General features: G+C 50.2%; 1 protein-coding gene across 2 annotated transcripts in view; it reads right to left on the bottom strand.

Moving 5' to 3' along the window:
* The window catches only part of CCDC9B (coiled-coil domain containing 9B), a 67,239-nt gene extending 43,704 nt beyond the window's left edge, over positions 1–23,535 (bottom strand). Inside the window, exons 1-3 of one of the 2 annotated variants that reach the window (XM_075331205.1) lie at positions 23,432–23,535; positions 11,917–11,959; positions 3,132–3,242 (exon numbers count right to left, since the gene is read on the bottom strand). In XM_075331205.1, coding sequence (XP_075187320.1) covers positions 3,132–3,242; positions 11,917–11,937 — 132 coding nt within the window. In that variant the 5' untranslated portion in view covers positions 11,938–11,959; positions 23,432–23,535. The other variant, XM_075331204.1, reaches the window with a different exon arrangement.
* Between the last annotated feature and the right edge of the window lie 400 nt (positions 23,536–23,935).

Raw genomic sequence — 23,935 nt, 5'->3', positions numbered from 1 at the left:
CATCCGGCCCCTCTCCCCCGGTGTATAACATCCGGCCCCTCACCCCCGGTGTATAACATTCGGCCCCTCTCCCCCGGTGTATAACATCCGGCCCCTCACCCCCGGTGTATAACATCCGGCCCCTCACCCCAGTGTATAACATCCGGCCCCTCACCCCCCGGTGTATAACATCCGACCCCTCACCCCCAGTGTATAACATCCAGCTCCTCACCCCCAGTGTATAACATCCGGCCCCTCTCCCCCGGTGTATAACATCCGGCCTCTCTCCCCCGGTGTATAACATCCGGCCCCTCTCCCCCAGTGTATAACATCCGGCCCCTCTCCCTCGGTGTATAACATCCGGCCCCTCACCCCAGTGTATAACATCCGGCCCCTCACCCCCCGGTGTATAACATCCAGCCCCTCACCCCCGGTGTATAACATCCGGCCCCTCTCTCCCAGTGTATAACATCCGGCCCCTCTCCCCCAGTGTATAACATCCGGCCCCTCTCCGCTGGTGTATAACATCCGGCCCCTCACCCCCAGTGTATAACATCCGGCCCCTCTCCCCCGGTGTATAACATCCGGCCCCTCTCCCCCCAGTGTATAACATCCGGCCCCTCTCCCCCAGTGTATAACATCCGGCCCCTCTCCCCCGGTGTATAACATCTGGCCCCTCTCCCCCGGTGTATAACATCCGGTCCCTCACCCCAGTGTATAACATCCGGCCCCTCACCCCCCGGTGTATAACATCCAGCCCCTCACCCCCGGTGTATAACATCCGGCCCCTCACCCCCCGGTGTATAACATCCGGCCCCTCACCCCCCGGTGTATAACATCCGGCCCCTCTCCCCTGGTGTATAACATCCGGCCCCTCTCCCCCGGTGTATAACATCCGGCCCCTCTCCCCCGGTGTATAACATCCGGCCCCTCTCCCCCAGTGTATAACATCCGGCCCCTCTCCCCCCAGTGTATAACATCCGGCCCCTCTCCCCCCAGTGTATAACATCCGGCCCCTCTCCCCCCAGTGTATAACATCCGGCCCCTCTCCCCCCAGTGTATAACATCCGGCCCCTCTCCCCCGGTGTATAACATCCGGCCCCTCACCCCCGGTGTATCACATCCGGCCCCTCACCCCCCGGTGTATAACATCCGTCCCCTCACCCCAGTGTATAACATCCGGCCCCTCACCCCCCGGTGTATAACATCCGGCCCCTCACCCCCCGGTGTATAACATCCGGCCCCTCACCCCCCGGTGTATAACATCCAGCCCCTCACCCCAGTGTATAACATCCGGCCCCTCACCCCAGTGTATAACATCCGTCCCCTCGTCCCCCGGTGTATAACATCCGGCCCCTCACCCCCGGTGTATAACATCCGGCCCCTCACCCCAGTGTATAACATCCGGCCCCTCACCCCCCGATGTATAACATCCAGCCCCTCACCCCGGTGTATAACATCCAGCCCCTCACCCCCGGTGTATAACATCCGGCCCCTCACCCCCGGTGTATAACATCCGGCCCCTCACCCCAGTGTATAACATCCGGCCCCTCACCCCCCGGTGTATAACATCCGACCCCTCACCCCCAGTGTATAACATCCAGCTCCTCACCCCCAGTGTATAACATCCGGCCCCTCTCCCCCGGTGTATAACATCCGGCCTCTCTCCCCCGGTGTATAACATCCGGCCCCTCTCCCCCAGTGTATAACATCCGGCCCCTCTCCCTCGGTGTATAACATCCGGCCCCTCACCCCAGTGTATAACATCCGGCCCCTCACCCCCCGGTGTATAACATCCGGCCCCTCTCTCCCAGTGTATAACATCCGGCCCCTCTCCCCCCAGTGTATAACATCCGGCCCCTCTCCGCTGGTGTATAACATCCGGCCCCTCACCCCCAGTGTATAACATCCGGCCCCTCTCCCCCGGTGTATAACATCCGGCCCCTCTCCCCCCAGTGTATAACATCCGGCCCCTCTCCCCCAGTGTATAACATCCGGCCCCTCTCCCCCGGTGTATAACATCTGGCCCCTCTCCCCCGGTGTATAACATCCGGTCCCTCACCCCAGTGTATAACATCCGGCCCCTCACCCCCCGGTGTATAACATCCAGCCCCTCACCCCCGGTGTATAACATCCGGCCCCTCACCCCCCGGTGTATAACATCCGGCCCCTCACCCCCCGGTGTATAACATCCGGCCCCTCTCCCCTGGTGTATAACATCCGGCCCCTCTCCCCCGGTGTATAACATCCGGCCCCTCTCCCCCGGTGTATAACATCCGGCCCCTCTCCCCCAGTGTATAACATCCGGCCCCTCTCCCCCCAGTGTATAACATCCGGCCCCTCTCCCCCCAGTGTATAACATCCGGCCCCTCTCCCCCCAGTGTATAACATCCGGCCCCTCTCCCCCGGTGTATAACATCCGGCCCCTCACCCCCGGTGTATCACATCCGGCCCCTCACCCCCCGGTGTATAACATCCGTCCCCTCACCCCAGTGTATAACATCCGGCCCCTCACCCCCCGGTGTATAACATCCGGCCCCTCACCCCCCGGTGTATAACATCCGGCCCCTCACCCCCCGGTGTATAACATCCAGCCCCTCACCCCAGTGTATAACATCCGGCCCCTCACCCCAGTGTATAACATCCGTCCCCTCGTCCCCCGGTGTATAACATCCGGCCCCTCACCCCCGGTGTATAACATCCGGCCCCTCACCCCAGTGTATAACATCCGGCCCCTCACCCCCCGATGTATAACATCCAGCCCCTCACCCCGGTGTATAACATCCAGCCCCTCACCCCCGGTGTATAACATCCGGCCCCTCACCCCCGGTGTATAACATCCGGCCCCTCACCCCAGTGTATAACATCCGGCCCCTCACCCCCCGGTGTATAACATCCAGCCCCTCACCCTAGTGTATAACATCCGGCCCCTCACCCCCCGGTGTATAACATCCGGCCCCTCACCCCCCGGTGTATAACATCCGGCCCCTCACCCCCCGGTGTATAACATCCGGCCCCTCACCCCCCGGTGTATAACAGTGGCCATAATCATAGGTAATCTAAATAGGGCCAACATTCTGCTAATTCATTTGCAATGGTTTTTAATTAACCCCATATGAAGTAATAGGATTTATTCTGTATTTTTTCCTTACACGATGTCTTTGCATAAGGGCTTCATTCTTTTTCTTTAAGGCTTTGATCTTCTTGTCCAGGTCAGCATCTTTCTGTTCCTTTTCCCTGACTTCTCCTTCACATGGTAAAACCTGTTTTAAGAAAAGTATATACGGTATACATATATACATGTACATAAAGGCAAAAAATAAATGCATTGCACAATTAGATCATACACACAGAAATAAACTGGTCATTCAGTGTTCTGATACTCATAGTTTATCCTCAGGTCACCAATATTAGATAAATGAGGTATCCAAAGCCCAGCACCCGCACAATCACCTTCATCTATGTATTCAGTATATGGGGAGGAACACAGCGCCATACACTGTGTAGTGGTCAGTCTTGGGTATTGCAGATCAGGTCCTATTGCAATGTATAGGCCGCATTGAGCTCTCCAGAGGCAGAGCAGAGAACAGGACGTGCCATTATATCCCATACTGCTAGATAACCTCAGGAACTACATTATGGGAATGAGGGCATTAATTTATTATGATCTCTTCCTAGAGGTCGGAGCTGTACATTTTATCCCAATCCCCTGGATATACAAAATCCGCTGGGGTGCTAGGAGCAGCGGCAAAACCACAGCCATAGCCCACTCTCAGGAGGATCATTTTGTGGTCTAGGGTCTGAAAATGCATCAGCCCCGAATTCTAAATTATCAAACCCCAGACAAATTAATTATTAAGAGAATTCCCCAGAATTCTAAATGACCAGGTTTTAAAATTTCGTTTGCCCTCTACTAAAAACTCACTTCTCTCTCTAGGAAGTGACAGCATTCCAGGTAAATTGTAAAGTATATATATATATTTTTTCTTCTTCCATCATCAGTTACAACGTTGTGATCCATATTATGGATTTTTTCATAAGTCTGCTTGCAAAATACATTGTATATTGCACCTTAAATGGAATGCTGTCAACTGTTCTTCTTATGGATTAATAGCTGTTACACACCTTTCCCTTTGTATCCAGGGCTCTGCTTCCTTCCCCTGGGTCCACTGCCCTCTGTTGTGCTCCACATCGTGTTCTGCAAGTTGCCTGGCATAGATCAATTACTTCTTCCTAGTCCTATTTAAGACCCATGAAGACACTTTCCTGTGTCTTGGGATTGATACTCCTACTTTGCTGTGCTCCTCAGCTCATGGCCTCCATCTGCATTTTGACCTTTCATACCTCCTGACTTCGCTGCTTTGGACTTTTCTGCTTGCTTTCTGAACCTGTTCTGCTGTGTTCTAAATTGTTCCAAATTCTTCTCTCCACACAAGCCTTTCTGGCTGTTACACCATCACCAGGGGTCCTTGTGCCCATCTGGACCTGAGGCTTAGTGGATCCACCTCACTAGACGAGCCTAACAATAGGCAAGTAGATTTCTCTCCGCCTTTGACTTTGCTGGCTGCACGAGCAAAAAGGCAACATTATCGCTATTGTTTGTGTTTGCTGCAGAGGTTATATTCTTTCACCACTTTGCGTCTAGACCATGGATGAACTAGGGTAGAATAGGATCCGGATATTCTATGCTCGAATTAAAAACAATTTTGGAAAGATGGGTGAAAGAGGTGCATGGACCTTGTCTTTAGATGGTCTGTAGTAAAGAATTGTTTCTGTTTGTCCCACCAGGCCCCCCACCGAGGATCGCACTTCCAATTGTATCGGCATCGACCTGTTGTGTGCTGATTCATAGCCAGGCTAGCAAGAGTTCATCTCTGCTAGTCTGCTTGCTTCTTTAATCACATGTTGTGGGGAGACGTATCACATCTGTGCCCCTCCTATTTATGCTGGTGGAACCCTACCCATGCCAGCTATAGTTTATTCTATGTTGGTCTATAAGGTGTGGTGTCCCAGACTCTCTGGAGAAAGGTGTGCTTATTGCTTGGAGTTGTGGAGTTTACCCTTGTTTTTTTATACTTCCTTCCTGCTCTTGTTTTTCCCCCTGAACCTCTTATTGTTTTTACCTTTGTGTGTGTGTGTGTGTGTGTGTGTGTGTGTGTGTGTGCTGTGTGACAGTTTTGGTTTTCCCTTGTCTGTCTTTATCTGTGCGTTTCTATACACTCCTGTCCCTTCCCTCCCTGGGCAAGATAGCATAGAGTCCCTTAGCTTGAGGGACAGTTAGGAGCCCTGGTTCCCTGCTATTCCAAAGTCATTGTGACAGGTGAATGGCAGTCACAGTATATTTGCACCTGATTATGTATTTAGTACTATAGGTAGTACTGTAATTATGTTATTGTGCATCGGGGTGCCTTACAGTTCTCCTGACCATATCTAGGCCCCCCCCCCCCGCAGGGAAGGAAGGTGCAGGCAGGAGTGTGATGGAAACACAGACTTAAGGGGGCTTTAAACGCTACGACATCGCTAATGCGGAGTCGTTGGGGTCACGGAATTGGTGACGCACATCCGGCCGCATTAGCGATGCCGTTGCGTGTGACACCGATGAGCGATTTTGCATCGTTGCAAAAACGTGCAAAATCGCTCATCGGTGACATGGGGGTCCATTCTCGATTATCGTTACTGCAGCAGTAACGATGTAGTTCGGCGCTCCTGCGGCAGCACACATCACTATGTATGACACCGCAGGAACGAGGAACCTCTCCTTACCTGCCTCCCGGCCGCTATGAGGAAGGAAGGAGGTGGGTGGGATGTTACATCCCGCTCATCTCCGCCCCTCCGCTTCTATTGGGCGGCCGCTCAGAGACGTCGCTGTGACGCCGCACAGACCGCCCCCTTAGAAAGGAGGCGGTTCGCCGGTCAGGTAAGTATGTGTGACGGGTCTGCGCGATGTTGTGCAGCACGGGCAGCGATTTACCCGTGTCGCACAACAGATGGGGGCGGGTTCCCACGCTAGGGATATCGGGACCGGTATCGCAGCGTGTAAAGTAGCCTTAAGACAGACATGGAAAAGCAAAACTCAGACACACTGCGAACTCACAGAAATAAACAGTAAGATACTAGGGAGAAAAGCAAGAGCAAGAAGGCCGCAACAAAAAGACCACATGGGTGAACACCACAACTGCTCAAAGCAATAATGCTCAACAATCACCAGTAAGTCTGGATCACAACACCTCACCAGACCAGTATAGATAAGCTATAGTCGGCATCAGAGACCAGCCAGCATATAGAGAAGAAGAGCGAACATGACTGGCTCCCCCACAGCATGTGATCAAAGAGACTAACAAGCAGACCAGTAGAGATTAACTTTTCTATTCTGACTAAGTCTGTGGGTCAATGCCCAACTCTCCTTGCACTGATCACAGACATCAGAGAACAGAGGGCCAGAATCTGCAGTGTCCACAGATCCTGACGCTGCCGTGACAGTTGGCGATACCCGCAAAAATCTCCGTATGACAGTATCACATTTTTACATAAGCAATAGTGGAATTAATTTCTATAAAGTTTGCAGAATACTATTACATAGTGTTTAATAGTTTAGGCATCTGGGCTTTGATCATTTAGGGGTATGTTCTTGGCTCTCATAATATCGGGGTCTTGCATGGGGTGTGATAATTTAGGGGTATTTCTAGCACTTAATAATTTGGTGATCTGATGAGGGACTGATGTTTTAGAGGGCTATAAATAAGTCATAGGGTGCAGTCTTGGATCTGAACTTATGCTTCTATAGATGCTTCGAATAGTACATGAGCGAGAGGCCAGGGCTGTGATAACTCAGCAGCTCACTGCAGATTGGTTATACATTACATTCAATTGTAGAATTTTATCATTTAAAGGGGTTGTCCAGGATTCAAAAAATGTCTGCTGTCTTCCAAAAACAGCACCACTTCTGTCTATAGGTTGTGCCTGATATTGCAGCTAAGCTCTACTAAAGTAGATAGATCAGGACTGCAATACCACATTCACCCAGCGCAGAGGAATGGCGCTGTTTTGTTTTTATTAATATTCTGAACAACCCCTTAAACTTCATGTTTGAAGCAGTTTATCTACAAAATAAAGCTCCGACCGCTATAAAGATATATTATGATATTGTGAAGCTCAAAATGTTGTACCTTAAAATGATCACCTATGTGATGAACTACCACTAGGTGTCACCAGATGCAACTAGTGACGGGGAAGTCAAACAAACTGGAGGTCAGTAGCCAAGAGGTCATGTATGGAACACAGGGAAGAAAGCGGAGCCGAGGTCAGGTTACAAGCCGGAGGTCAGAAGCCAGAGAGTCACGTAAGGTACACTAGGGAAAAGCGGAGCCGAGGTCATGGTACAAGGCGGAGGTCAGGAGCCAGAGAGTCACATAAGGTACACTGGGGAAAAGCGGAGCCGAGGTCATGGTATAAGGCGGAGGTCAGGAGCCAGAGAGTCACGTAAGGTACACTGAGGAAAAGCGGAGCTGATGTCATGGTAAAAGGCGGAGGTCAGGAGCCGGGGAACAATGTCAGAGTCAGGGACACAGGAGGAGAGGTGTAACAACAGGTCCGGGGTAGGAGGACAACATCAAAGCACAAATAGGAGCCAGAGCACTTACTACAGGCAGACGTTCCGGGTGAGGTTGCTCCCAAATGAAGCAGAGCAATCACCCGGAACGAGGCCCCTCCCAACACCAGCGCAGGAAATGAGGATGGGAACCACCCATCCACCGGCGCAAAAAACAAAACAGAACACCACTCTGCTGGAAAGCAGAGCACCATGGATCAGAACCATGACAACCTATCCACTGAGTTGATGAATATGTTTTGATCTATGATGGTCCCACTATCAGGCCCCCATAGATTGAGACTGCTCATGCCCGTGTTCTGCCCTTGTGACACAACCACAGCTTGGAGGAGTTGAATGAAGCAGCCAGCTGTCCATGCTCGGCTATCTTCGACAATGCTTTAGACTTTGAAAAGAGAGAAGGACATATTTAGTGAATGGATGATCATTTTTGTACTCTGGAATACCCCATTAGGCCGAAAACACACTTCCGCATAAAAAAAACGTACGTGTGACACTGTCCGTTTTTCGGGTCCGTGTTCCGTTTTTTATGGGTGTTTCTCCGGTACGTTTGTCATCCGTGTGATGGCATATCCTATCCGTGTGTGCGTGTAAAATGTCCATGTGTGCGTGTAAAATGCCCGTGTATGTGTACGTGGATTGTCAGTGTGGAATGTCCGTATGTGTGTTGCACAATGTCGTTGATACATGTCGGCTGACAGCAGACAGAGTTGCGCGATGAGAATGAACTCGGGTGAACTTCACCCGACTTCATTGTCATACCGCAGCTCTGTCTGTGTCGCGTACTGGTTAGCGGTCACCCGTGAAGGACTCACCGGTGACCGCTAATCCCCTGAGTGACTGAATTGAGCAGCGTGATTAGTGCTGCTGTCACTCAGGTTACCCGCGGCTAGCTGGATCCTCCCCCCGAGACCGCAACTCACCTGTCACTTCATCGCTGTCACTCGGGCGACTTGCAGTCAGAGTTGGAGGATCCAGCGGTGGCCGCGAGTGACCTGAGTGACAGCTCAGCTGATCGCGTTACTCACCTCAGTTGCTGCGTGGAGGTGACAGGAGCGGCGGTGTCTTCTGCAGCTCCTGTCACCTTCATGTAGCAGAGCTGGAAGCGACGCTGGACCTCTGTGGATTACGCCGGACATGGATGGGTATTTGGGGCATAATAAATTGGTGAACAAGGGTATTTGTTATTGTTTATTATTTTAAATAAAGGATTTTTTCCCTGTGTGTGTTTATTAACTTTAACTTGCCGGTTAATCATTGGGGGTGTCTCATAGACGCCTGCAATGATTAATCTTGGACTTATTGGCAGCTATTGTCTGCCATTAACTCCTTATTACCCCGATTGCCAACGCACCAGGGCAAATCGGGAAGAGCCGGGTAGAGTCCCAGAACTGTCGCATCTATTGTATGCGGCAATTCTGGGCGGCTGCTGGCTGATATTGTTAGGCTGGGAGGCTCCCCATAACGTGGGGCTCCCCATCCTGAGAATACCAGCCTTCAGCTGAATGGCTTTATCTTGGCTGGAATCAAAATTGGGGGGACCGCACACCGTTTTTTTTTAATTAATTATTTATTTCACTGCACAGTATAGACCCGCCCACCAGCTGCTGTGATTGAGCGCAGTGAGACACCTGTCACTCAGTGTGGGGGCGTGTCTGACTGCAAAAAAACTCACCAAAAAGGAGCCAAGACAAATGATATGTGCACACACAGAATGTGGTGAGCCTTCCTCATAAAGATGGCTGCAGCCAAGGTGCAAGATGCTGATGTCACAGCCACTCAACCTCCACACTATGGGGGAGGGGCGGCTGCTTAGCATAAGACATGCACATTCATAAGGCTTGCACTGGGAGCCCATCATATAATGAGTGAAGTGCACAGTGTCTGAACTGTAACCTATAAATGACGCCAGAATCCCAGGTCAGGCGGGCAAAACAGCACTATATAGGTGCATCTCGCACGGATACACGAGACGCACAGTGTCTGAATTAAGGCCTATAAATGACGCACAACACCAGGTCCAGGCGGGTCAGTTAGCACTATGAGTACATAACACATGACAGGCTCACCATTTAACCACCTGAATTCAAAAGGTCCACACACATCCTGCAAAAAATGGATAAAATGTGCCATACCTCAAATAGTGAGATATTAGTTTATATTTTGGCCCAAAATATGTAAGCTCGCAATCCGTTCGTCAAGGATTCTCACACTTGCGAGTCCCTACACTGAATTGGCTCCTTTTTGGTGTTTTTTTGATATAGTTCTTTGTGGTTTTTCTAACTTATTCAGTGTAGGGACTCGCAAGTGTGAGAATCCTTGACGAACGGATTGCGAGCTTACATATTTTGGGCCAAAATATAAACTAATATCTCACTATTTGAGGTATGGCACATTTTATCCATTTTTGCAGGATGTGTGTGGACCTTTTGAATTCAGGTGGTTAAATGGTGAGCCTGTCATGTGTTATGTACTCATAGTGCTAACTGACCCGCCTGGACCTGGTGTTGTGCGTCATTTATAGGCCATTTTTCAGACACTGTGCGTCTCGTGTATCCGTGCGAGATGCACCTATATAGTGCTGTTTTGCCCGCCTGACCTGGGTTTCTGGCGTCATTTATAGGTCACAGTTCAGACACTGTGCATTTCCCTCATTATATGATGGGCTCCCAGTGCAAGCCTTATGAGTGTGCATGTCTTATGCTAAGCAGCTGCCCCTCCCCCCTAGTGTGGAGGTTGAGTGGCTGTGACATCAGCATCTTGCACCTTGGCTGCAGCCATCTTTATGAGGAAGGCTCACCACATTCTGTGTGTGCACATATCATTTGTCTTGGCTCCTTTTTGGTGAGTTTTTTTTATATAGTTCTTTGTGGTTTTTCTAACGTGTCTGACTGCAACCAATCACAAGCGCCGGTGGGCGGGGGAAGCAAGGAATAGTAGATTGATTAATGAGCGGCCGGCATTTTCAAATGAATTGAAGTCGCGTATTTTCGGAACAGTTTTCCTCGCCGCGCTGGTGATCGGGGAGCGGTATGAGCCGGGGGAAGAAAAAGACCGAGCGCCAATGTAAGTATGACTGAAAACAGCAGAAAAAAGGTAAGTAGACTGACTTTAATAAAAAAGAAAAAAAAAATAGATCGCTCGTTTAAAAACGCACACGGACAAAACGTGCTGAACACGGACATACTCCGTGTGCGGTCCGTGCAGGCACGGACCCATAGCCTATAGCGGATCCGTTCCTGCGTGCTGCCAGCCAAAAACGGACATGTCTTCCGTGTAGAAAACCGCACACACGTACTTATGACACGGACACATGTTCCGTGTGATTTTACGTGTGTGTGCCATCACCCATAAAGTAACATGGGTCTCCGTGTCTCCGGTACGTGCAAAAACGTACCAAACACGTACCGGAGGCACGGATGTGTGTTGCAGGCCTTAAAAGGTTAGTTCTACTTTTAAAAAATGGGTATTCTCAGATTGTCCTTGTAAATACAAGCAATTTTTCCATTTACGGCTTGTTAAAATTGTCAACTATTCGTGAGATGTTAACATTTTTCTTGTATTGTAAATCTCGTTACTTTGGAGACCGACCACCGCTGCTAGACAGCAGAACATGCGCAGTGCTTACAAGCTCTTTTCTATTCAGCTTATAACAACTGGTTTGAAGCTGGCCAAAATCTCAGGAGCACTCTGCTACCTCCTAATCCCAGGGAACTTACACACAGTTATTACCAGCCTGACAGCAGCAGTGGCCGGTCTCCTAGGCAATGAGATGTAAACATAAGAAATGGGTTAATATCTCTAGAACAATTGACAATTTTAAAAAGAAGTAAATTGCAAAAGTGCATGTTTTTACAAGCTCTATCCAAAAATATCCATCTAATAAAAGCTGGGAATAACCCTTTAAGGAGTTAGGCTAGATCCTCGCATGGGTGATAAGAGTTTGAGGAGGCTTAGGTGGTGGGTGTAGAGTCGAAGAAAGGAGGAGTTTATATGGGGATACATGTGGTGGTAGCTGAACATACCTTAAAGCCAGAAGAGGTTCGTAACCCATTGTTTTGAACCTAAACATACATTGTTTTGACCTTACATTCATTATATTTTCATTTTTTCTAATTTTTACCTTTTGTTACCGTATATTATATTTATGCTTTTTAACAAATGACCTGATTACAGTAATTACAGTCAAAGAAATTCTTAATCCCTGCAGCTCCTGGCATGGAACATATAAAGTTATGTGCCAGTTAATAAAGCCCGTAGCTCTAAGGTGGAGCGATATGTGAAAAGGAAGATGAAGTAATGAAATGTTTTTTCAATGTCTCACTTACCTTTTCCTGTCCATCCTCCATTGAAAGATATTCTGAGTTCACACTATAAAATATTAACATAGGAAATTATTATTTAGGTGAATTAATGGCAGACAGACTGTGGACCAACCCTTTACTAGGTGCTTATTCTTCCATGGGCACTAAGCCCGAATACTCCCCATTAAAGCCCATTTGGCACCATCAAAATTATTATGATTTATTTGTTTCTGAGCAATTAGTGAATGTCAATGATGGAGAGGACCAAGCAAGCTATCAGTTGTGATACTGTAAAAATATTGGTTATCTGTGGAACAATAGATAAATGGAAATGCCGCTGTTGGTTACATCTGGCCACTAACAGGTTGAGGATGACGAATGTCGGATCCTGAGAATAGGTCATCAATAGCATATGCTTAGACAACTCCTTTGAAAAGGTTTCTTGGCTTCAGAAAATCCCTGTCCCTAGTTGCAGTTTGTTTATTATTGACTGTAACATTAAAGGTGTGGCTCCCCTGAGGCTCCAGATGCCACAGGGTATTGCATCTGATTTAAGGTGCAATACTCATCCCGGGTAAGGAAGAGGTTAACCACTGGTTTTCACTTACACAACACACAGCGTAGGTACTTTCCCAGCTTAGGAGCCAGGCACTGGAACTGGGCTAAAGGTGGTCACCATAACAACGTGTTTTTCCCAGCCACCAGTGAGTCATCACGAAGGTTGGGGCAGCACAGGGGAAGTGAGAGAACACACAGTTTTTACTTCAGAATAGTCTGAGACTCAGAACAACATGGTTGCTGTGGAGAGTGCTTGAGGGCTTCCATAGTTAGGACCGAGCAGACTGGAAGGAGCAGGGGACGACAGTGGAGGAACTGGCTGACCGGTAGCTCCTGTGGGACGAAGGAGAAACACGTGGGTGCTACAAAAGCGCTGCATCCAAACACTGATTTCCTGCAGCACCTTCGATGTGACAGACAATAAAAGACACTGGAAAAACAGAAGTGGAGAATAGGCATTGGATCTGGGGAGGGGGAGTAAAACCGTTTTGTTTTTTAATATACTGCAGTCAGAAAAAAAGTTTTTAAAAAAGTACAAAATTTATAATTTTAGAACGTGTATTATGCATTTGTAGCAATAGTATCTATTTCTTATGTCATCATATTCTGCAGCACTTTACAGATGTCATCATAATTGCCCCCATCAGGGCTCACACTCTAAACTGCAAGATATCCTTGGAATAAACTAAAGAACACCCATGCAAACATGGAGAAAATTTGCAAACCCCCAGCAGATGTTGTCCTTGGTGGAATTTGAATCCATGACCCAAGTTCTCCAAAGCAATAGAGTTGACCACTGAGCCACCATGCTGTCCACTATAGTGAAAGGCTCCAAGTTGGTTTCTCGCTATGTGCTGAGCTTGGAGGCTTTGTAGGGTACTGGATCCATTCCAAGTCCACCACTTATTTTGCTTTTGCTAAGGTTTTATTATTAAAACCATCTGGTTTCAGATCTAGGGAGATCTCTAGCTGGAGACAATGTGGTCTCTCTCTGGACAGAGCAGGGTGGTTTCTCTCAAGCTCCATACAAACTACAGATACAGGTTGCTCTTGTTTTGTGTGCAAGACAGTCAGGAAAGTCATATTGTTTATTAAGTGCTCAGATGAGCAGGATTTTGTTTTGGATAAGTACAACCTGTATATTTATTGCCTGTACAGAATATAACTTACCCATAAATGCCATAAAGGACTAGAGTTTTGGATATTTGAAGCCTGCCAATGTCACTGTAGCCAGGAAGCACAACCTCCACATACGGTGGAGGATGCGGGCATAAAGATAGTTAGGACACAGTATTTTTAAAAGGACGTACTGCACTTAAATGCTAGACATGAAGGAACATATAAAGCAGCTGGTACAGGCTAATGGTAATATTCGACAAGTCAATGCATTACAGCATAAAGTGCTGAAAAGTGGAAGCCTTGAAAGCCCGGAGTGAGACTAATTGCCTGTGTGTTAAAAGTTGTCAAAAGAACGGTAGTAAGAAAACTGGGCCCTGAAGCAGCAGATACCAGGTTTGTCATAGAGACATGCAAAGTTACAGCCCGGCTATTCGTACAGAACGCTGGGAAGATGACATGGAAGCCTATCTGGGTATTTTTGAAAGGATTTCCGAGAGACCAAAGCTTCTCGAGATCCAAGTGGGCAGTGCTGCTGATTAACTTCATTTCTAGTGAAAAAACCCAAACACTGCTTTCAGCTAAGGATATAGGATGCCAAGCTGAGCATTACCCTGCCATCTGAGCATAGAGTTTGTACCAGAGAATATGATCCTAAAAGGTCAGCCAGATCACACATGTATGATTGCATCCTGAGGAACAAAGTTAGCTAAAATGATGGTGTAAGGTTTTTAGACAGTTTTATCTCTTCCTTGTCTGTGAGAATACAACGTTTCATTGGTTATACACACCCAAAAAGTGTGGATGAGCTTGTCTGTTGTGGAGTGATTATACAGCTACAGAAGAATATCTCCAGGACTTGCATCCCACATAGATGGCCCCTTGGAACTAGTGAGGACCAGCCTTGGGTAATGTGTGATGACTGTCACAAGGTGGCGCTAGACACTACTTACATGAAGTAAATGTAGAGGTAGTCAGACATGCCGAGATCATAAACCAGGAGAGCATGACAGTACATTGGGGGCAGACAGAGACGAGATCAAAGTACAAGCCAAAGGTCAAGGTTCCAGGAGAGTACGTACCTGTCATATCCCCACCGGAGTCCGCTCCTGCGACTTCTGCTCCGATCGCCAGGCGACGCAGTGTTCCCACCATGGATAGTGCTGGTGATGGGAGAGGAGTCGGTGCCTGTGGCTCTGCTGAGCACAGACTCCGCTCATCCACTAGGCTGGGTTTCCCTAGAACCTGCAGTACCACTGGCAGACTGTAGGTGGCGTGTGTCTTCCAGCTGAAGTTGCCATCATTCACCTGCAGCCAATGGGAAGACACCACATCCTAAGCAACATATATGGGCTCTACAGGAGAGCACAGCAGAACAATACAGAATGTTCTGTATATAGGAATTTTGACAGTGTTTTTTTTTTCTAAAGGGAGGTTAGGTGGCGTTCTAAAGAGAAGGGTGGAAGAATGCAATGCCACCAAGTCCAAAAAGGGTACAAGTAGTGATTTGGTCATGCCAATGAGTGAGTCATGTGGCTGCTTGGGGAATCTATGGAGGAGACTTGTGAAGACGTAGGTCTTATTTACTAAGCCTTGTTATACAGCCCATGTTGAAGTCAAAATTGAAGGACATCCTGTAATGGCGTTGCTGGACTCTGGTGTCTCATGACCTTGGTACATGCCACTCCTTTGGCCACTGATAGACTCCACATCCCACGAACAATGGTTGTGTTCATACATGGTGACACAAAAGACTAAAAACACTGTCCTAAGAGTGAGGACAGGTTCATTCGAGTAGAAATGGTTCAAAACTTCTTATGTAATGGTAGTATTAGTTGTGATTTTCTTTTTATTCTGGAATTTATGAGAGAACAAACAGGCCATTTTGTGTAACGAAAAACCTAATGTAATTAACTTCTTTACGCTCAATGATGGATACATGTCATGGAGCAAGTGAGGTGTGACGCCCTGGACTAGCCAGGTAGTCACAGACCGGCCCTTGCACAAACACCAGTCCCCTAAAAAGGTAACAGCAGCCAACCTAAAAAACCCTGAGTCACCGTTCTGAGGCTTTGACGTTCACACCCGGGGGCAGAGCCAGGCAGTTGGCCACGCCCACCGAGGAGTTCAGATAGCCGGAGGCAAGAGAAGCAAGCAAATGAAGTTAGGGAGGAGAGGAGAGCAGTCTAGGAGGTGAAAGGAGAGATGTTAGTAGGAGAAAACGTCTGTCGGGGATCTGGGTCGTAGCCCAAATACCCTGTGGCCAGGAGGCAGACGGTGGTTGCCGCCTGCAGGAGCCGGGAAGATGGCTGGTGGAACCATAAGGGATCGGGATAGGGTAGTGGCCCGCCGCTACCAAACCAGGAAATCAACTGGAAACCGGAGCACCAGGAGGGGTACTCAGGCCCAGAAGCCACTGGACCGAGTCAAATTCACTAATTGGGGTCTGGACCTTAGGTTCTTTCCCACCCAAGTCCCGACTGAAGACAACAGCCCAACGAGGGGGATAGAAAGCCACCGCTCAGGCAGAGAGAACCCACGGACCAACGTCTGCGGGCAAACGGGCTCTCCCGACACACACAAAGCCGGTGAGCGGACTCCCGTCGCTGAAGTGCAGGCAGTCAAAATCTACAAACGAGGTGCAGGAGAAAGGCGGGCACCACCAAACTGGGTGGGGGACCAGATGCAGTCGGCTGCGGGCACCGACCACCATCTTTTTGGTTTACCAGAGACTCCGCTTTATCTGTCATAGTGAGTATAACAGTGCCCTCGGGCCGCGCACCGCCCCGCATCACGCCAACACGCCCGCACCCCCGCATCCTAACCCCAACAACCGGGCCCCGGGACCATCAACCCCCCTACCTACGGAGGTGTCAACACCTGGCTGCGCAACACCGTCCCCGGGAGCCTAGTCAACAGCAGCGGTGGTGTCCACACTCACCACGACCCGTGGGTGGCGTCACGAACTTAAACCCAAAAACCACGGCTCCAGCCGTGAACCTCCCCACCGAAACCCCCCTCAAGGAGCACCAGCCTCCCTTCAGAGCGACGTGACTCCCGGGTCCGGAGGCGCTCAAGCCACCCACCGACGAGCCCGGATCTGAGCGGCTCGGCTGTGGCCGAGCCCCGGGGCAGTACACATCGACTCTTCTGGAGTCACGAACAGGATTGAACCCATCCACTTACCGTTGGAAGTGCGCCTTGAAGTAGAAGTCAGCGGTGACCCGTTGAAAAATTGCAGAATCCGCCATCTTTTGGCGCGAAGATTCCCGCCAGATTCTTCTTCCCCGCAGAAAGAGCGGGAGGGTGAAGCCCTGCCCCCTGGGAACAGAGCAGTGCAGGAAAGCACGCGGCTGAAAAGTGAAACTGTGCAGAAAAAGCGCCGAGTGCCGCGAAAAGACCAAGGGGGGGGGGCGGGTGAAGATCCCATGCCATGTGACCGAGTGGATAAAGGGCAGGGACTCCAGGACTCTGCTACCCGTTTGGTTCCTGGACCCCAAGGCAACACCATGTCCACCCCATCCAGCAAGCCCGAGATCCCGGAGCCCGCGCCTGGAACAGCGGCGTGGGTAGAAGCCCGAACCTCGCAGATGTGCTGTCGACTGCAGGCCCAGGTCCGTTTCCTCATGGAGCGGTGGGTGGCCGAGATGGGGGAGATAGCCGCAGCCGTGCGGGCACATGAGGTGGAGGCAATTTTGGAGGAGCGGGTACGCGACCCACGCCCCTATGTCTCCGAGGGACCGGCCGCTGCAGGTAAGGGACACGGTCTGCCCCTGCCCTCCATGTTGCCCCCCGCATCGCCCGTATCGACTGCCCCTGCTCCTCCGCTTGGTCCACTGCCCCTGACAACGGCGGCGGAACCCGTCCCAGACACCTGTGAGGATCCACCTTTAGAGGCAGCCCACGGACGGCCGCTTGTATGACCAGTACCGCTCCCGCTCCCGTGGAAGGTGCCCGTTACCAGAGTTTACCCACTGGTCCCAAAGAAGACCGCGCCCCAAGAGGCCCTTGACCCGGCAGTCCGCCCGGCCAGGAAGGTGGTGAACGCTGACCGAAAGAAGGCCCAGGAGGTAACGCTGGCCGTTCCCAGGCCTCGGCTGAGGCGACGGAGGGTTGTAGCTGCAAGGCAGCACAGCAGGCCGTGACACAGCGGGGTTCCCCAAGCCAGATGGTGCCGGTCGTAGCCGGCACGGGGGAGCTCAAGCTGGGCCCGACCCCCGCGCAGAGGGAGTAGGCAGACGCTCCGTATTGAGAGCGGCAGCAGAACCAGCTGGGCCAGGAAATAGCGGCCCGGGAGAAGCGAAGAGCTGAAGTGCTAGCCCGTACTATCTGGGAAAAGGAGAACTTGCGGAGTGCCACCTATCGGGTGCGGGGCCCGACCTACGAAGGCCAAGTCCGCTGGTTTGAACCCCAGCATGGATGGGGGCTCATCTTCGAACTCGGCCTGGAGGCCGAGATCTTTGTTTCCCGTCGGGACGTCAACTCCCACCTCCCGATGGGCCATCCGGATCGTGATCTGGTGCCCGGCGACCTAATCACCTACACCCGGCATTGCGGGGAGAGGGGCTGGTTTGCCCTCAGTGTCAAGAGGAGGGAGAGCCATTGCATCCAGAGGCGTCCCCAGTCCCCTCCCCCGCCGTACAGCTCCGAGGTTGTGGTCGAGGAGTATGAAGAAGAGGAGTAAAAGATAGCGGTTCCAGCTACCCCGTTTGTTGGCCCCCATTGGGACCCTGTTGAATCCCGTTTGCCCCGTTTTACAATAGACAAGGCTGAGAACTTGCAGGCCACCCAATAACTTTTAGGTTTGTAAATAATTCCCGGACCACCCTTCAGGTCCCACAGCCTCCGGAGAGGCTGGTTGGAGGAAGGGCCTGCGGCAGAGGAGGCCGAGGCCCTGTCACCATGGCAACCGGTGACTACCCTCCGGGTCAGGGGTCCCCTGGACGTGGTGCCTCTGAGAGACTGCCGGGTAAGGAACTTTTTACCCAGCCCGTGTGGTCAATACCTGGACCTTGACCCGTTCCTGGACTGGGGAAAGGGGTGCTGACCTAGTTTTAGAAGCAGCATCAAGGTTTAGGTTTGCTTGGGTGGGCAAGCGGAAGGACCCAGTCCCATTTCCCATTAATAAAAATGTTTTTATATATGTTCAACGTTTAAGAATGTGCCTCGCGTAAGGGATGATTTAACCAGCTTACTTGAATGTAAAAAGTTTATTATACTTGTATATGTTTTTCCCGTTTATCTTTTAAAGTTGAAAAGCAAACCAAAAAAAACCAGTGGTGGTCGGGCAGCCCGCGGACGGTCTGCATTAAACCAAGGGGGAATGTGACACCCTGGACTAGCCAGGTTGTCACAGACAGGCCCTTGCACAAACACCAGTCCCCTAAAAAGGTAACAGCAGCCAACCTAAAAACCCTGAGTCACCCCTCTCAGGCTTTGACGTTCACACCCGGGGGCGGAGCCAGGCGGTTGGCCACGCCCACCGAGGAGTTTGGCTAGCCGAAGGCAGGAGAAGCAAGCAGATGAGTTAGGGAGGAGAGCAGTCTAGGAGGTGAAAGGAGAGATGTTAGTAGGAGAAAACGTCTGTCGGGTATCTGGGTCGTAGCCCGGATAACCTGTGGCCAGGAGGCAGACGGTGGTTGCCGCCTGCAGGAGCCGGGAAGATGGCTGGTGGAACCGTAAGGGACCGGGACAGGGTAGTGGCCCACCACTACCGAACCAGGGAACCAACTGGAAACCGGAGCACCAGGAGGGGTACTCAGACCCAGAACGAGGCCCAGAAGCCACTGGACAGAGTCAAATTCACTGATTGGGGTCTGGACCTTAGATTCTTTCCCACCCAAGTCCCGACTGAAGAGAACAGCCCAATGAGGGGGATAGAAAGCCACCACTCATGCAGAGAGATCGCACGGGCCAGCATCTGTGGGCAAACGGGCTCTCCCGACACACACAAAGCCGTGGAGCGGACTCCCGTGGCTGAAGCGCAGGCAGTGAAAATCTACAAACGAGGTGCAGGAGAAAGGCAGGGACCACCAAACCGGGTGAGGGACCAGACGCAGCCGGCTGCGGGCACCGACCACCATCTTTTTGGTTTACCAGAGACTCCGCTGTATCTGTCATAGTGAGTACAACAGTGGCCTCGGGCCGCGCACCGCCCCGCATCATGCCAACACGCCCGCACCCCCGCATCCTAACCCCAACAAGCGGGCCCCGGGACCATCAACCCCCCTACTCACGGAGGGGTCAACACCTGGCTGTGCAACACAGTCCCCGGGAGCCTAGTCAACGGCAGCGGTGGTGTCCACACTCACCACGACCCGTGGGTGACGTCACGAACTTAAACCAAAAAACCACGGCTCCGGCCGTGAACCTCCCCACCTAAATCCCCCTCACGTAGCGCCAGCCTCCCTTCAGAGCAACATGACCCCCGGGTCCGGAGGCACTCGAGCCATCCACCGACGAGCCTGGATCCGAGCGGCTCGGCTGTGGCCGAGCCCCGGGGCGGTACACATCGGACTTTGGAGTTTCTTTGGAGGTTCTAGCTAGGGATTTCTGATTAGTAGGTGCAGAACAATTGAGGGATCCAAATCTAGCGAATGAACGCCTGGAAGAGCATCAAAGTAATCAATTGTGCACCCCAAGAGCCGGGTAGTGACTTTGTGTATCCTCACTTCACGATACATAATAATTTACTATGCAGAGTAAAATAAGGAATCAAACTGAGATCATAGAGCGATGTGTTGTTCCTCAGTCTCTTGGACGCAAAGTATTGGAACCACTCATAGTGTACATATGGGGAAAGACAAAACTAATGTACTGAGTGGAGATCTCAGATGAGTGGAATTAAATTCTTCTTGTGCATCTCCGCTCCATTCAAGATGTGGTGGCAGGGCCCTATTCTCAGAATGGCTGAAGGCCCCAGTAGTTGAACCAATGTTTATGGAATAACTTAATTTTTGGGGGACTAACCTTTTAATAACGAAAACACAACTCAATATAGTTAATAAATGGTTGGGAAGACTTCAAGTGAAGAAACCAAGTCTGCAAGAACCATGATGGAAAAAACCATACCAATATGGGTCACATCAGGCCTACCATCTCTCCAGCATTTGGCCAGAGGGAAAACGATCCAGATTGCCCAGATGCGATAAAACTTGTCAAAACTGTCGGCCATTATTTATTTTGAGTATTACGTGGTTCAACTCTGCCACCCATTGTGTAATATTAGGTACTGTTGTTGATTTCCATTGCCTTGGTATGACCACCTCCACTAAAGTGTAACCGGATTCCCCTGGGGTCCCCTCTTAAGGCCGCTTTACACACTACAATGTATCTTACAATGTGTCGGCGGGGTCACGTCATAAGTGACGCACATCCGGCAACGTAAGGTACATTGTAGTGTGTGACAGGTACGTGCGCTTGTGATTGAACGTTAAAACGTTCATCACACGCACGTCGTTCATTTCTCATGACTTGAACGTCAGATTGTTCATCGTACCCGGGGTAGCATACATCGCAGTGTGTGACACCCCGGGAACGAGGAACAGATATTACCTGCGTCCCACGGCTCCCGTCCAGCAATGCAGAAGGAAGGAGGTGGGCGGGATGTTTACGTCCCGCTCATCTCCGCCCCTCCGCTTCTATTGGCCGGCTACCGCGTGACGTCGCGGTGACGCCGAACATCCCTCCCACTCCAGGAAGTGGATGTTCGCCGCCCACATTGAGGACATATGGACGGGTAAGTACGTGTGACGGGGGTTAATCGTTTGTGCGGTACATTCAACAAATTGAACGTGCCGCACATACGATGGAGGCGGTTATGATCGCATACGATATCGTATGTAAAATCGTAACGTGTAAAGCGGGCTTTAAGCATCCTTGAAAATATGGTGTGGGTTTTTATTTTACCTGGTGTAAATGCTGCCGTTCTCCTGAATCTGACATTGTGTTTCTTTTGTTCCTGCGCCTCTCCGTTCCTGAGATATGGCCTCCTATTTCCTGGTAGGTAAATCTAGTCTTATTAGCCAAGGATGGGTGATTATCAACTTTTTGTGGGAGTCATCTTAAGGACCACACCCAGTTGGCTAAAAAATACTATACTGTATTTAGGTAAGAGAGGGCCATATCTCAGGAACGGAGAGGAGCAGGAACAAAAGAAAAACATCACCGGATTGAGGAAAACAACGGCTTTCACATCGGGTAAAAAAAAAATCCAGATTTATGACAAGCAACAGTTAAAAGTGACAACTTGCTGATTAGTTAAGCACTTACAAAAATGGCCTGTCAAGTTAGATGTGTGACGCCCTGGCAAAACCAGGGTGTCACAGAGCCTGCAAAAATCCAGAAAAGTGCAGGCCATTCTCCTCCTTGGTAACCTGATCCTACACCAGTGCAGCAGGACAGACACCCCCCCCCCCAGTGTAAGAGCTAAGCTGAGTAGGAGGGGAGGGGCGAGAGCAGATTGTGTGAGGGGTGTGAAGAGAGCAGACCAGGAGAGGAGAGCTCCTGGCTGCTGTGAAGGGAAGGGAAGGGTGAGGAAGGGGCCCGAGGTAGCCGGGGCAGGGTAGCGGCCCGCCGGTACCCCGGGAAGACCCGGATCACTGCAGGGGAGTGGGCTCACCGTTCCCGACTGGGAAGGAAAAAGAAGTGTCTGGCTGCAGGGCAAGAACCGGATCCTGCTGCACTGTGTGAGGGACCCAAACACCATCCGCACCAAAGGCTGAGGACACCGGCAGTTTCTAGTTTACCAGTGACTCTGTGTGACTTTAATCTGAATAGTGAGTACCCCAAGTACCCTCAGGCACCGCACCGCAGCACTGCGCCCTGCAGTATCCCTCTCCCCATCGGGCCCCGGGATCACCAACCCCTACCCACGGAGGGGGAACCAACATCCTAGCTGCTCCCCGCCATCACTCCCGGGATCCCCGACACCAGCAGCGGTGGTGCCCATTATCACCACGACTCGTGGGTGGTGTCACGAACTATCTCCCCAAACAAACCACCCCTTTTCACTCGTGGGCGAGGAGCGCTGCTCGAGTCCCCGGGTCCGTCCCACGCTAGAGCCACCGAGCAGCAGCAGAAGCCCCGATGGTAGCGAGCGCGGCCCCTCCGCCCGCGAAACATGCCGTCTACCATTCCAGTCATTCTCTATCACACAGTGCTGAATAGCCCCATAGTGAATGAATGGAGTGGTCAAACATGTTCAATGCCCCAGGGTAAAAGTTCCCCATTCTGCCTATCAGTCAGGCTCCTAACAATCGGACCCCCGCTGATTTGAAAAGTTATTAATTATCCTATGGATACATAACTTTTTTATTCACCAGACAACCCCTTAAAGTGGTAAAAAAAAATAATAAAGTAGGAAAAAGTTTTAAATAATCAAGAAACTAATCAACATAAGAGGAGACGGATGAACGATTATATCTATTATGACAAGTGAACTTAAAGATATAGATTTTGGGGTTATAGGAACTCAAATAAACTATGATTGTGCCCTGAAATGCAGAGAAGAGGCATTATGTAACGTCAGGCACTGTACGCATCTCTCGTTACTTCTTCGCCCTGGGATGAGTGTCATCTCTGCGGTAACGCTCTCTTCAGGAATAGTAACTCCATATGCGGTGCTGCGGAGCATAAGTTCATACCAAGCATTTCAGGACGTAGATTTAAAGGGCAACTCAAACGATTAAAGTATACGGGAAAAGAAAACAATACTAGAAACACAGTAAACTAAAACAAAAGCAATAACTGTAATAAAGAGGGATAGAAAACTACTATACCTGGCATCCATACTTCAGATAGGGGGCATAATACATGACTTATAGCCAGTACCCTAATATAAAGACCACACAAAGGCAACACTCACACTTTAGTGCATTTTGGACATCAGCGGTGAAACTGGGTATATTCCAAAGCAGAGCCGAGGCGTCGGAGGCATCAGACAGCGACTCTGCACTGGTTGCATAGCATACAAGATCATGTTTTGATTACAAAGGCTTTTTCTGGGCCGACAGCCAAATGCACAGGCAGCCTAATATGCTGACCGGGGACACCTCATCCCACCGAGTCAGTCACTTTTTTTAGTTTTTTTTTTAGAGCTGCCATAGTTGCTTCTGCTCATACATATATATATATATATATATATAGTCATATGAAAAAGTTTGGGCACCCCTATTAATGTTAACCTTTTTTCTTTATAACAATTTGGGTTTTTGCTATTTCAGTTCCATATATCTAATAACTGATGGACTGAGTAATATTTCTGGATTGAAATGAGGTTTATTGTACTAACAGAAAATGTGCAATCCGCATTTAAACAAAATTTGACCGGTGCAAAAGTATGGGCACCCTTATCAATTTCTTGATTTGA

This window comes from Anomaloglossus baeobatrachus, chromosome 12, assembly GCF_048569485.1.
Source record: "Anomaloglossus baeobatrachus isolate aAnoBae1 chromosome 12, aAnoBae1.hap1, whole genome shotgun sequence".
NCBI classification, from domain to species: domain Eukaryota; kingdom Metazoa; phylum Chordata; class Amphibia; order Anura; family Aromobatidae; genus Anomaloglossus; species Anomaloglossus baeobatrachus.
This window is presented reverse-complemented; position numbering and strand designations above follow the sequence as displayed.